Source organism: Lepisma saccharinum, chromosome 1 (genome assembly GCF_977018435.1).
Source record: "Lepisma saccharinum chromosome 1, izLepSacc3.1, whole genome shotgun sequence".
In the NCBI taxonomy this organism is placed as follows: Eukaryota; Metazoa; Arthropoda; class Insecta; order Zygentoma; family Lepismatidae; genus Lepisma; species Lepisma saccharinum.
The window spans coordinates 93556999-93570945 of record NC_139229.1 but is presented as its reverse complement, the minus strand read 5'-3'; the positions used below and the strand labels follow the sequence as shown (position 1 = coordinate 93570945).

Sequence of the window (13947 nt, the reverse complement as noted above, 5' to 3'; positions counted from 1 at the left end):
TCGGGTTCATGAAATCGCATATTTTGACCGATTTTTTACAAACAGAATTTGAGAGGAAATTATTGTAGGGATTTTTTGCTCAATCAATTTTATCATTACTCGCCTTTTTCTGTGTTCCATTAGGTCTTTGCCTTCTGACGGCTCATGTTCTACGCACAAAACTGGGTTACGTACCTCTGTAACGGGGCTGAAGATTGCTACTGAACCTTATCAGATATTATCAGAAGTTCACATCAACGACCGAGCTTTGCAAAGTCAAGCTCCGCTCCCTCACGCTCCGGTCAAATATTCTTTCCACCCGATCGTGACCGGACCCCGAGGTGAGCGCGATTAAATGAACCTTCATCGGAGCGCCAGGTGTGAATGATTCTCTTTAAAAACATTCAACGATATTTGACCGGACCATGGAGAGAGGGTGATCCGAGCGTTACTGGAGCGTAGATGTGAATCAAGCTTAAGACGTCTGCTAGTGTGGCGCTTGTGATTTGGAAGATGGCGCCTGTGAACCTTTCTTTGAGGTGGTCCAGGCTCTTAATTTTCTTAGCGTACACGATGGCCTTTACCTGACTCCACAAGTAAAAATCCAGGGGTGTTAGGTCTGGCGAACGTGGTGACCATTCAACATTAATACCTACGTAACGTGACTTTTGCCTCACCCTGAAGTTATTGGCCCACCTTCTTTGAATTCCTTGAACATGACGTCAAGGGTCTTTTCCTCGGAGACAAAGTTGATGGGGTTCTTGTAGTACTTGCACAACGTCTTCAGTGGCGTGTTGTCATCCGGATCGACGAACGCCAAATCCTTGATGTAGAGGAGAGAGACTATGTTGGTTCGCTCCCCTCTGTAGACCGGCACTCGCGAATAACCTGTCGTCATAAAATGTTGAACTTTAGGCATATACGAGGAGATGTCGATAAATAGGTTACAAACTAACGTGGGAAAGCTGAAAATAGTAGCTGGTAGTTTCCAAAGGTGTCGTTAGGTGGTAGCACAATCCAGCTTGTTGATATTCAGTTAGCAGTCGCTATGTAGCAGACGTACGCATGGCCAACTCAGTTTAAAAATGGCGACCGTGCTGGAGGAGTGTACGTTAGAAGAGCAGTGTGCTGTCGTGTGTTTCTTTGTGGACAAAACGACTTCCTGTTAAGGATATTCACAAGGAAATGTTTCCTGTTTACAGTGATAAATGCTTGCCTCGTAAAGCAGTGCATAACTGGGTACTTGGCAAAGGTGGCAAAGGTGGCAAAGGTGTCGTGGATGATGAACATGTTGAACATGAGGTGCGACTGTGGCTGGGACAGCAGCCCAAATAATTCTATGCAGCAAGTTTTGGGGCACTGTTAAAACGATGGGATAAGTGTATCAATGTTGGTGGAGATTATATTGAAAGATAAGAATGGTTTTCAAGCCAGTATTTCTCTCAGTATTTTCTTTAATAAAAGTTTGTGACCTAAGGTACCTGGACCCAATATGGGCTAGTACACAATATGGCCTATTTGCTGTTCCCAAGTGGTTGCATGGTTCATTCAACAGATGACACTAGTATGTCATTTAGACTGTCCGAATGACGTGATTGAACCTGTTGGCTGTACTTGAAGAAAAAGAAGCGAAATAGCCGGATCTCGTCATTGTGATCTCGTCTACGTGATCTAATATTGCATATGTAAGTTTATACTTACTGCATCTTCCAAGTGATATGTGTTTATATCTCTAGTACATATTATGGTAGCTCATAATTTGCACTTTACAACAATGTACTTAGTTTAGACTTTAATCTAAAGTACTGTTTATAACAATGGAAAAAAACACTGTGTAAGGTGGATTCAATATGGCCTACATAGGAATATATCTTGATGGACATGCGCAAATGTGACGTTTGTTACTCTTATGTTCATGTAGAGTATGTGGAAATCACTAAAGGTGGTAAAGTATCTTTCATTTGCCCAGACTGTGATGTGTAATGGTCATCTGGTAATAAATTGTGACATGTCACTCCCTTGTTTATTGGTTGTAAACAATGTCATTTCTTTGTGCAAATCTCATTTGTCATTATGCACATTAAATGTAAGTGTGTCTATATACGTAGTACTTATCTACGTATAAAAACAACATTCTGGTACTTTCTTTACAATTTCTGTTGCATATTTCGATGTGAAAGAATAAAATATATGACTAGGCCATATTGGGTACGTGTGTATTCAATATGGCCTAAACGTAAACTTTTTAATAAAATTTTTCTTACACCCATGTTATTATTTGGAATTTGTCTCTAATTATTAGTAAACGTCCAGAAATGTTTTCTGTTTTGAATCTTGCAATTAGTTTTACCTCTCTGACTTTGTACACCATTAGAAACAATCTCAAACCTTAGGTAGGCCATATTTTAGGTTCAGGTACCTTACTTACTAAACTCACTTACATTAATTAAGCACGTGACTACCATTTTAAACCAAACCGGTAAAATCTGAATTTATGATTTACAGATTGACTAAAGGTCGAATCACACGGAACTGTTTATCCAGTTAGTTGGCGCTGAACTGGCTATCTACCCGGATGCGATGGCTGCCTGGCTGGCTGCTTGACTGGTTTGAAGGAATAGGACATGTTCTAATTGCTACTGGCTTTCCTCGACTGGATTCTGTGGAACAGCCAATCAGAGCAAAGTTTGGCCATGTGAAGATAATCTGTGAGTTTGCAAAGGAGAGTTTTTTTTTGTCTGTGGTTACCGAGTGCTAGCTGTTTTTTGTTAGCTTCTCGATAAATAAAGAAGTAAAGAGATGACGTGCAGTATATTCGTGCTCAGTTCATTAACATTTAGGTATTTATGCAGCGATGAGATGTGTAAAGCAGTAATTCTCCTACAACATTCTTCAAATGCTCGTCCATCTTTACAGATTGTCTGCTCTGCGCAATGTATTAAGGGAACAAAAGTCTATCGACAAGAACGGTAACAAGTATCGTGTGAGGCGAAAACTAGCAGTCCAGCGTCAACTAGGGCATTCCTACTGGTAATCTAGTTCCGTGTGATTCCGGCTTAAGGTAATAATTTTAATTAGCCAAAAGTGGCAGAAATGTTACGTAAAGTAAAAAAAAATGCAAGTAAGTATAATCTCCTTCTGTGATCTAGTATGTGTGAGACTAAATAAGTATATAATAAATGACGGCGTTTTCTTTCAATGAAATACACACCCTCATAGTAACCTGAGCACCCCATCGAACCCCTCGACACAGGTCCTGGTAGCAACCCTGCTTGTAAAATCCAGTGGCGTATCTTAAACAAGTGGCCTGGATTACAACAACAATTCTTATTCTATATATTTATTATACACGTCCCTATCTAGATTAATTAGATATAATAGAATAAAATACCAATGCAGACATGCAAGCAAAACAAAAATAGGCGTTCGATAACTTCGACTGTTTCGGCAATTTCGATATTTTTAATCTGTGTTTGAATCTGTGAATATTTTCATAGCATATTGTTGGCATAAAATTGGAGAAACATAAACGTTCTTGGACAGTACCTGATTTCATGACTGCAGAGACAGTTTCGAAGTCCAGCACAGCGTCATAATTCAGCAAAAAAGAGTCTTCCAGCTTGGTCATTATGTCCAGGACGGTCTTGTCCTTTAAGGTTAGAGTCCCGGCGATTATGTCCATCTCCTCCCTCTCCAGGTCGCTTTTGCTCACCTGCAAACAGAGGTCGTCGTTTTATCCCACTAATCTGCAGGGTGGCTATCAAGCAGGTGTCTAGAACTATGACAGTGTCCGAAAGATGCGAGACCGTACTTGAAACGAACATCCTTCGAGAATGGTGTCGCAGTTCGGTCTTGAAGCATTGGACTGGAAGCTAAAAGTTTTCAAATTGCACTTCGACTGCAGCGCCTCATACGATCAGGAAATAAAACTAAGAACACATTGTTTCCCCGCGTTGTTTTTCACCACAAAAATCACATGGCATTTTTAAAAAGTCTTATTATAGTGCAGTCAAAATAGGAAAAATAAAGGAACTACTTCATAGCAAGCTGAAATTTGGTACATAACATCTTAGCAGCATTAATAACAACATACCAAAAGTCCCCGGCGATCAACCGTACGCTAAGGCCGCCATTTTGAAAATAGCGGACAATGAAACTGTTCACGAAATAAGGGAACTATAATTTATAACAAGCTGAAATTTGGTACATAGCTTCCTTATATCATCATACCAAAAGTCTCCGGCGATCAACCGTACGCTAAGGCCGCCATTTTGAAAATGGCGGACAATGAAACTGTTCACGAAATAAGGGAACTATAATTCATAACAAGCTGAAATTTGGTACATAGCTTCCTTATATCATCATACCAAAAGTCTCCTGCGATCAACGGTAAGCTAAGGCCGCCATATTGAAAAATGGCGGATAAATTCAAGTTTTCACTAAATAAAGAGCTAATTGACAGTAGCTTGGTGGTGTTTGCTATCAGACTAGTAACATCAAAAACAAGAATGAAATTCGTACAGGATACACCTTGGCAAGGGATACATAATTTGCTTGCATGCAACTACATTCTCCATCACAGTTTTTGGTACATCCTCATGAAGTTAAATTTAGTACATCGTTTGGAGCAGGTGACAATTCTTTGTTTTCTCGCCTCCATCATGATTTGTACCATTTTCGTTTTAAACACATTTCTGAGAAAATTGTACGTTTTTTGTTCCCTTTTCATTCAATATGTCATGTTCTTCATCTTTTCTTTTGTATTCCCACTATCATTGTCAATAAATCTTGTGCTTCATATATCTTTTGTAATTTTCCGTCCTGATGCAAAACTTTTTTGACTGTGTTTATATGGATGTGAAACTTGGTCCCTTGAAAGAGGAACATAAATTGAGAGTATTTGAAAATAAGATCCTTAGGAAAATATTTGGACCTAAAAGGGATGAGGAGACAGATGAGTGGAGAAGGTTACATAATTTAGAAGTACATAATTTGTATTCATGTCCAGATATTATTAGAATAAATAAATCAAGAAGACTTAGGTGGGCAGACCATGTGGCACGAATGGGAGAGGAAAGAGGAGTTTACGGGATTCTTGTTGGGAAACCTGATGGTAAGAGACCAGTAGGAAGACCAAGACGAAGATGGAAGGATAATGTTGAGATGGACCTAAAGGAATTTGGTAGGGATGAAAAAGAGTATATAGATCTTGCTCAGGATAGGGACAGATGGAAGGCCTGTGTTGCTGCAGCCATGAACCATCGGGTTTAAGAAGGCTAGAGAGTTAGTTAATTCGTTAGTCTATGGTCGTGGTAACACGGACACTCAGATCATTACACTCGGCCCCGGGAATCTCTGGAGCAAGGGACAAGAACAAGTTTCTGCGGAAGTTGTGATTGTAGAGGATTCGATCAATGGACTCGTGAGAGGGTAAGTGAGTGTAGCTATCGGCCGTTTAAAACACCACACACCGCTTTGCTCCACCAATCTGCTTTCTCCCCGTCTCTTCCATTATGGGCCGCCTTGCTCCACATATTCCAGAGACAGAGTATAACAGAGAATTGCTACAGAGCGACCACAACGAAAAGAACCTTCGGCCAGAATGTTTCGCTCATCTTCCCCTACATTCGCTCAGCTCGGCCTACGATTAAGCGTGCTCTACTCTACCCCTCACCTCCATGTGCAAGTACGATGCATAGGACACGCGGTTCTGCGCAGGTTCTTTTGTTTGAGGTTCCACTATAGTAACTTTACAGCATTTATAGTGGGGCCACAGGCAAAAGAACTTGCGCAGAACCGCGTGTCGTGCATCGTACTTGCGCATGGAAGGGAGGGGAAGACTAGAGTAGTCTTCACCGCGGTCCGAGCTGAACGAATGGAGATGCGAGAAGCCTTCTGGCCGAAGGTTCTTTTGTTTGTGGTCGCTGTATCCCTCACTTACCATGATCAGTTCCTTCAGCTTTTCTCGGTTGTAACTAGCGCCCATCTCCTCTCCTAAGATGGCGTCCAGTATCTTTGAAATGGGAAACGACAGAGGGCTCGTGAGGTACATCAGAGTCTTGATGATGAAGAGCGATTTGGCGCCAACGAAGAGACCGTGGCGGGAACATATGGCTTGAGGAACTATCTCACCCATGATGACTATCACGAGGGTAGAAATCGCAACTGCTGCCGCACCAGGGGCCAAATCGTTCATCAGAATTGAAATGGCGGCGTTGACCAGAGTGTTTCCCAGCAGAATGGTGCAAAGGAGAAAATTCCCACGTTTTCTTACAGGGAGAATTGACAGCGAGAACTTCTGTTCCAGCGGCGTGCCTGTCCGGCTTATCAGAGTAAGCTCGGTCTCGTTCAGTGACATAAGTCCGAGGTTCAGACCGGACAGCGTTCCTGATTGGACGAGAAGTAACGAGACTATCAGCAGCAGTGCCCACAGCGCCATTTGCTCCTGGTGGTGGGTTTTGAAGTAGATGTCCGGGCCTTGGTGGAACCAGTGTTCTCCATGCCGAATGCAGAAGAAGTACTCCCTGATGTGCAAGCCAGTTAAATCTATGCGCATTTCTGCCTTGTACTTGCCCATCTTATTTGCCTGCAAAACAGAAATAGTAGATTTTGGAGTCGGGAAGTGTGAGGAATTAAATTGAGGGAGTTTTCAGACCGAAACGACGCCGACCACTTCAGTCTAAGGCAGGGGAGGGGCCACGAGGGGCATGGGTCCCCTCGAGCCATGAAATTTTTAAATGTGAACCTATAAAAAGCTACGAAAATAACATCGACGATTTTTCAAACTTGTAATGATTTCAATTTTGTACTTGCATAAATTAATGTGTTTGTTGTGTAGAGAGAGGCAGTCTCCAGAAGTTTGCAGTCTACAATACTGGGTACTTAGTTTTATAACCATTGATGCAAGGCTACCAGCATTGGCGGCGATTGGAGGGCATGGGGACAGTTGCTCCTCTCCCCACTATTTCCACTTTTTCTCCTGCACTATGGCCTATTAATGCTAAGCCTTGTCTACGAAGACCCGGTGGAGTAACATAGTGGTGTGGATCCCACTTTAAACTGTTAATCCAGTCCCAATTAGTCTATATGTGAATAAAACTGGACCTAAAACAAAAACCCAAACTCAAACTTGTCTACTAAGAGAAAGTAAATTGTCCTTGCCCCCATTCTTGGCATCCAATCGCCGCTACTGGCTACCAGGTGAAAATCTATCACTCTCTTTCTCTCTCTCTCTCTCTCTCCTTTTTGGTTAACATTTAGAATTCTTTATTGTAATAATAATTTCTAATGCGTATAATTCAATTCATAAATATATTATTTTCTAGACATATAGTTATCGTGGTTGTTCAATGGTTCTGATATAAGAAAATAAAGGAAATTTGAAAATATTTTTAATTTGCGAAACTTAGAACTATCCGAAAACTTATGACCAGTATCGGCGTTTGGGTGACAAAACTGGGGAAGGGGAGGGGGGCAAGGAGAGTTATTTTCTCTTTGTAGACAAGCATTAAGAGGCCATAGTACGGGGCAAAAGAGACACTATACATATACTGGGTGAGTCTGTTAAAAGAGGCCCCGTGGAAAATGTGCTCCTTGCATGTAGGCAACCCTGGTACTCAGAATAGAAGAGCGGGGTAGAGAACAGTCCAGGATATCGGTGCCAAGCAGTTTAGAAAACTTGACAAAAACGTAAATTAATTAAATATCTCTTCTGTAAATACAGTACAGTGTGACAACAACCTACCTAGAGGAGGTGCTGGAAATGTCCTCCGTTGACCTCGAGGCACGTGTGCAGACGATACCATATGTTCTGAAAAGCACTGGCGAGGACATCCTGCGGGATGGCCTGGATAGCTGTGATAAGGTTGTTCTGGAGTTCTTCGAGTGTGTGAGGGTTGTTGCTATACACCTGTCCCTTTAGAGCTCCCCACAAGAAGAAATCACAGGGTGATAAATCTGGAGAACGAGGTGGCAAAGGTTGGTTGGGAACACTGACTCAATGCGTTTGATCGTTCCATATGCTGTATGCGCCGTGGCTTCATCCTGCTGAAAGTAAGCGTTCCTTCGCTCATCATCGGTCAGTTGTTCAACAAACACGTTGAATATGTTACTGATGTAACGAGCCGAGTTCACAGTCTCATGGAAGAACACGGGGATGATGCGGCGTGACGACACGGCACACCAGAGACCGAGTTTCTGGACGTGCAGTGGAACCTCCATGAACACGTGTGAATTGTCACCTGACCAGTGTCGCGTGTTCTGGAAGTTTGTGTAGCCTGAGAGATGGAACCATGCTTCATCGGAATTGAACAAGTAACCATCCTGCAGCACCTCCGGAGCAATATTGGACAGAAACCACTCACAAAACTGCACGCGAGCTGCGAGCTGCCTTGTCCACATCCCGCACCTGATGCATCATGGTAACTTTCAATGTGTGCAAGTTTAAGTCCTGCTTCAGGATCCGCATAGCGGTTGACTGGCACCTGCAACTGTTGTGCCAAACGCCGAGATGATTTTCGTGGACTGGGTATCATTAGCTGCGCTGCGTCGCCCACCTTTGCCTTATGCGGACAGTCTTTGGACGCACTTTGGCCTATTCAGCACGGATCCGGTTTCCCGCCATTTTGCAATCAGTTTTTGCATTACTGATTTTTTATATATATATATATATATATATATATATATATATATATATATATATATATAAAATAAACACGAATCTGGCCCCTCCCTCAAAAATATCCTGGGTACGGGCCAGGTCTAAGGCAACTTTCAGATACATGTGGCTTGCAAACGAGCCAATCAAGAGTAGCGTAGCGGCATGACAGCAGGTCGCACAGGCCTGCGTTAGATTGGTGAAATCCTCAAGCGACACGTGACGCCTGTCGCTTCGATGTGAAATCTCCCTACAGCAGAAAATTCACTCCGCATGCGCAAACAACAGACCGAGGAGAGGAATCACGATACATTGCATTGAGAAAACGACCCAGTCCGAGCGATTTGCAAGCTACAGATGACACGTGCAGTTTGTTGTGTCGCTTACGTTCGATAGGTTGTATTTTTTTGAATGTTGGTTGGTAAGGGATACATGTCGCTTGGTGCTTCGATATGAAAGCTCCATTGTGGAGATTTCAGACCGACGCGACACATGTCGCTTTGAAACGAACCAATCAACAGCAACGTTTCACACATTTTCGATATTACAGGCCAGGCATACCTGCGTTCGAAAACTGAAATCTCAAGCAACAGTTGTCGCTTGTCGCTTCGGTGTGAAATCTCCTTTAACGAGAGCAGCTCAGATCGAAGAGACGAGCAAAAGGAAAGTCATATCGAAGCGACACGGCCTTTTCAATCTATAAGCAAGCATTCATCTTGCATGTGCAAACAACAGACCGAGGCAATATGATGCACGATATGGTGACAAGCGACAGGTGCAACTTGTCCTATCGCTTCGGTAGGGAAGGTTCCATTTATTTCTTACTGTTACTTTCCAAGTAACACGTGTCATCTGTTAACTGTTGCGTGTCGCTTTTCGTCCATTGTGGTTTCAGTTTGCTACACTTAAGTCGGACCTTCCTGATAGCGGAGAGGTTAACTTTATAGGCTCGATATAAAGAGGCAGTGTTAGAATTAAAGGGGGCAGAAGATATGGGAACTTCACCCCCTCTAGAAGTCCCTTTTCTTGACTATGCATTCATGGACTTCCGGAAGTGGTGGCAAGCAAGGGCGCCGCCCGCCCCCCCTCCGGAGAATCAATGTAACCTAAAATTACATATTTCACACCAGTAACGGCAATTTCTTGGTGGACTTAACAGGCCATAGTGACAAAAAGTGGCAAAAATGTGGGGCAAATACCACCCCTAATCGCCGCCACTGTATCACTCATATAATTTCATTTCAGTCACAGAAGGGTGTTGGAGGAATATAATTACGTGAAACTGAAATAGTGTTTTTGAGGTGACAACACAATTCTTGGAGGGAATATACCTCCTTTGCCCCCTCCCCCCTTCGAAAAATAAGTTTGCTTGCTCCTCACTGGAAAAATCTTGGGTGCGCCTATGTATGCATTTATACATGCATTCCCATTATCACCACACCGCACGGAAAGCCCATATGTGGAACAGCAGATTTACTTCACATTAAAAAACAGTACACGAATACTACAACCTTCCCACCAGTCAGCCCACTTCGAAAAATGGATCGCAGAAAACATTGTCTGACGTGTATCACTCTACCTCGCCGGTCAGCTGTGGCCACTTGGCAGTGCTGCCCTCACACAATGGCGGAATTTGCTACTACACACCTTGTCGTAACATGGTCAATGGTCATACCATTCTGAAAAAACTGACCTCCGTGAAGGAATGGTTAGCACAGGATGCTATGATCCCCGGAGTCCGGGGTTCGAACCCCGGCTTGGGCATGGGTGTTCTTTGTGAGTGTCCCTTCGTCAATTTCATCATATTATCACTCGTCCTCATCTCCGCGATTAGCCAAAAGTTGCATAAAAGCTAAATAAAATAAACAAAATCAATCAATCAGCCCATCCTGGGAAAAAGATTGGGTTGATTATCATTTTTTTTCACTATATGCAAGGCATCATAAGCTACTCGCTGTCGGGGTATTTTTTTTTTTACTTCATCTCATATCGAAGCTTGACGGTGGCTTGGTTAACAAAAATTTAATGCATCCAAAACCTAAATAGTATTACAACTTGTCGCTAGATGGTAGCACAAACAAATATCTGCACCCGTGGCAGTATGAAGAAATACATAGTAGTTTTCCGTAAGACGATTTCATGACCTTCGTCTCTGTCCTATCCAAACACAAACAACATCTGCCAATCTTCGGGTTACAGAACCACCGACAAAGAACGACTGCTCCACTAGCTGGACGGTAGGAGTGAGGCGCCGATTGGCGGTTTCTGCAGTAAAATGGATTGGGCAGGGATGTCTAAGCATGACAAGAACTATACCCCCTTCTTATTATTTTGTAAGGATCGATCCTCATCTCAGGAGGAATAGTATAGGAATTCCATAATTCCGAATTTCCACTAAGAAAGCTTGAGATTGGCAGTTGGAGTAGATAAAGAAGTAATTTTGAAAACATTTTCGTGGTCTTTGTCAGCTAGGCCCGTAGCTAGGATTTTATTTCGGGAGGGGCTCATCCCTTATCAACAGCTGCCATCTAAAGGGGAAAGAAAGGGGGCTAGAAGCCCTGAAGATGAATTTCTCAGTATATTACAAATTATTATGCAAGATGTTTCATCCTGATAAGGAAATAAAATTAATAACCACTATACACTATTTAAATTAGATTGATTGATTGATTGATTTGGTGTTTTAAGTCCACTTTATGCACAGTAAGGTTAATCGGGACTGGGCCTATAGTTTAAAGTTCACTTTCCAACTACGTCTGTACAGACAAGACTGGTACATACTGTACATCAATATAATCCGACCAAATGCTATTTATCTTCAAGATAAATATGTTGATATGATAACATAAATAAAAATATGTTTATTGAAAAATATGTCAAATTTGAGTAACACCCTAATTGTAATACTCGGATATCAAATTTGTACTAATTTGCCACTTATATATAGGTCCCCGGCCGGTTCAAATCCGGGAACTTTTCTAACCATGGAAGCGGCCCCGGCGCCCACCCAGCGTCGAATGACATGGGTACCTGGGGGAAACCCTGGGGGGTAAAGGCGGTCAGGGGCGTGATGTTGATGACATCACCCCTATTCACGACCGGATCAAGAAAGTGTGGGGCGTTACGCCCCCCCACCCTATATACGCCTTCATGGCGTGGTGCTAATCACAGGGGAGCACTTTACCTTTTTTTATATGCATACATCATTCTCAAACTCTGTAGTCAAAATAGGTTACTGCGGTAACACTGCTATCAAAATGACAGAATGATGGGTATCATGATAATAAATAACAGAATATATTTTCTAATAAGTACAACTGCTAGGGGCATCTTTTGAATTGTAAATAAAAAAGTAACGTAAAGGTAGCGAAGTAGCGAACAGGAGTAGCGTAGCGAGCTACTTTTCGTTACATGTAGCTGTAGCTGTAGCGAAGCTACTTTTACAATGTAGCGTTCTGATCACTGGCCTCCACCACGTACCGATCCACGGATCCCGTCATTACAAGACCATGACGTTACCACTAAACCGTCGGGGGAGGCCCTGCTCAATACATGAATGTACAGTGACCGTCAATAAAAATGGGACACCTAGATCCTGAAACACTCTCTTCCCAGCATGGCGTTATGTTGTTGCCTAACTCTACGGCGATAAGTAGATTTTAATAGCAACTTTCCAATGGCAGCTTCTACCACCTCCGCGGAGTTAGGCAACACACATAACGCCTTACAGGGAAGCAAGTATTTCAGGATCTAGGTGTCCCATTTTTATTGACGGTGACTGTACCTTTGTGCTCTTGTATTCTCATCAATTTCACCAATTTGCTACGGTGACTAAATAGAAAACAAACAAAAAATGCAAACTATATCTCAGCATAATTCATCGATTGACGTCACATTTCTTCCTCTTTTGACTAATCGCGACGATGAACGATGATATGATGAAGGGATACTCACTAAGAGCACCCATGCACAGACCCTGATTCGAACCCGGGACCCCTGGCCTGGCGTTGGAGCCCGCTGTGGTAACCACTTCAGCAAGGCTACATTTCAGCATAAATAACATACCAGCACACTACGTATACCTGATACATGCGACCCTCTAATCTTTCGCAATCATCGTTCTTGTTCTTCTTCACCGTGCTTATAGAAAAAGTTGTTTCATCCTCGAAATTTATTCCGTACAAATACATTTCTATCTTGCTGTTTGTTGATACTGTGGGCATCCCGTCCTCTTCGTAGATGATTTCCCCTTGCACGTGATATATTCTGTAAGTAAGTAATTCTGGGAGATTTGCCGAGGCTTCACTATAGTCCGCTTTCCCTTGCAACGACTTTAGTAAACTTTCTCGCATAGGGGAGTCCTGCCTTTTCTTCTTAGTTCTGGCGAATTCCTCTGCAATGTTGGCCTTCGTGCGCCTGAAAGAATCGGATGTAAATTTGAAACTATTCTATAATAGCCCTTTTACAAGGCGTATTTTTAGCCTAACCTAATCAATATCTAGCTTATAATAAAGTTTCATTTCAGTGATACGAGTAGTCCATTCCCAGATCGGGCAGTGAATTTTTTTCCAGTCAACTTGTGAATGCGGATTCATTTCTTGCTCTCTGATTGGCTGTTGGAAAATTACGGTGCTCTGATTGTGAGAATATCTTATTTCCTATTTTTCAGCGAAAATTTGTATTTTCTAATCTAACCTAACCTAACCTAGCCTAATCTAACCTAACGTACAGCGCAAGTAAGATATTCTCACAATCAGAGCACCGTAACTTTCCAACAGCCAATCAGAGAGCAAGAAATGAACACGCATTCACAAGTTGACTGGAAAAAAAATGCGCATACGGGCAATCTATTTGTCTCTCTACATATTTATTAAGTATAAATATACAATTAGCTTTTGACCTCCGTAGCAGAGTGGAGTCAACCTCCGTGGTGGAGTGGTTGGCACACGGCGCTCCGACGCCAGGGGTCCCGGTTTCGAATCCTGTGTAAGACATTGATGTTTTTATTGTATTCTTACATATGGGAGAATTTAAAGATATTGACAGGGGAAACCAGTGCTTAGGGGTGAGAATAAAAGTGGTCAACACAGCGCACCTCGACGCCAGCGGTCCCAGGTTGGAATCCCGGGTGTTCCTGTTTGTCCTTAGTGAGAAAATATTGAGAATTTTGAAAAACTGGAAAATGTGAAAACAGAAAAAGAGACTGTCGGGGCAAACTACAGCTTAGGGGTTTTCCATTTATTAAGGGCCAGTTTTTCAATGTCCTGTTAATCTTTCTGTTAACTAATTGCCAGTTGGAGATAACAGCTAGT

At 42.5% G+C, this 13947-nt stretch overlaps 1 protein-coding gene across 3 annotated transcripts in view; it reads right to left on the bottom strand.

Moving 5' to 3' along the window:
- The window catches only part of LOC145984649 (unextended protein-like), a 53283-nt gene that overhangs the window by 19913 nt on the left and 19423 nt on the right, over positions 1–13947 (bottom strand). For all 3 annotated transcript variants that reach the window (XM_083118220.1, XM_083118221.1, XM_083118222.1), the window contains exons 2-5: positions 12718–13051; positions 5921–6565; positions 3526–3691; positions 676–867 (exon numbers count right to left, since the gene is read on the bottom strand). In XM_083118220.1, coding sequence (XP_082974346.1) covers positions 676–867; positions 3526–3691; positions 5921–6565; positions 12718–13051 — 1337 coding nt within the window. The remainder of the gene's footprint in view (positions 1–675; positions 868–3525; positions 3692–5920; positions 6566–12717; positions 13052–13947) is intronic.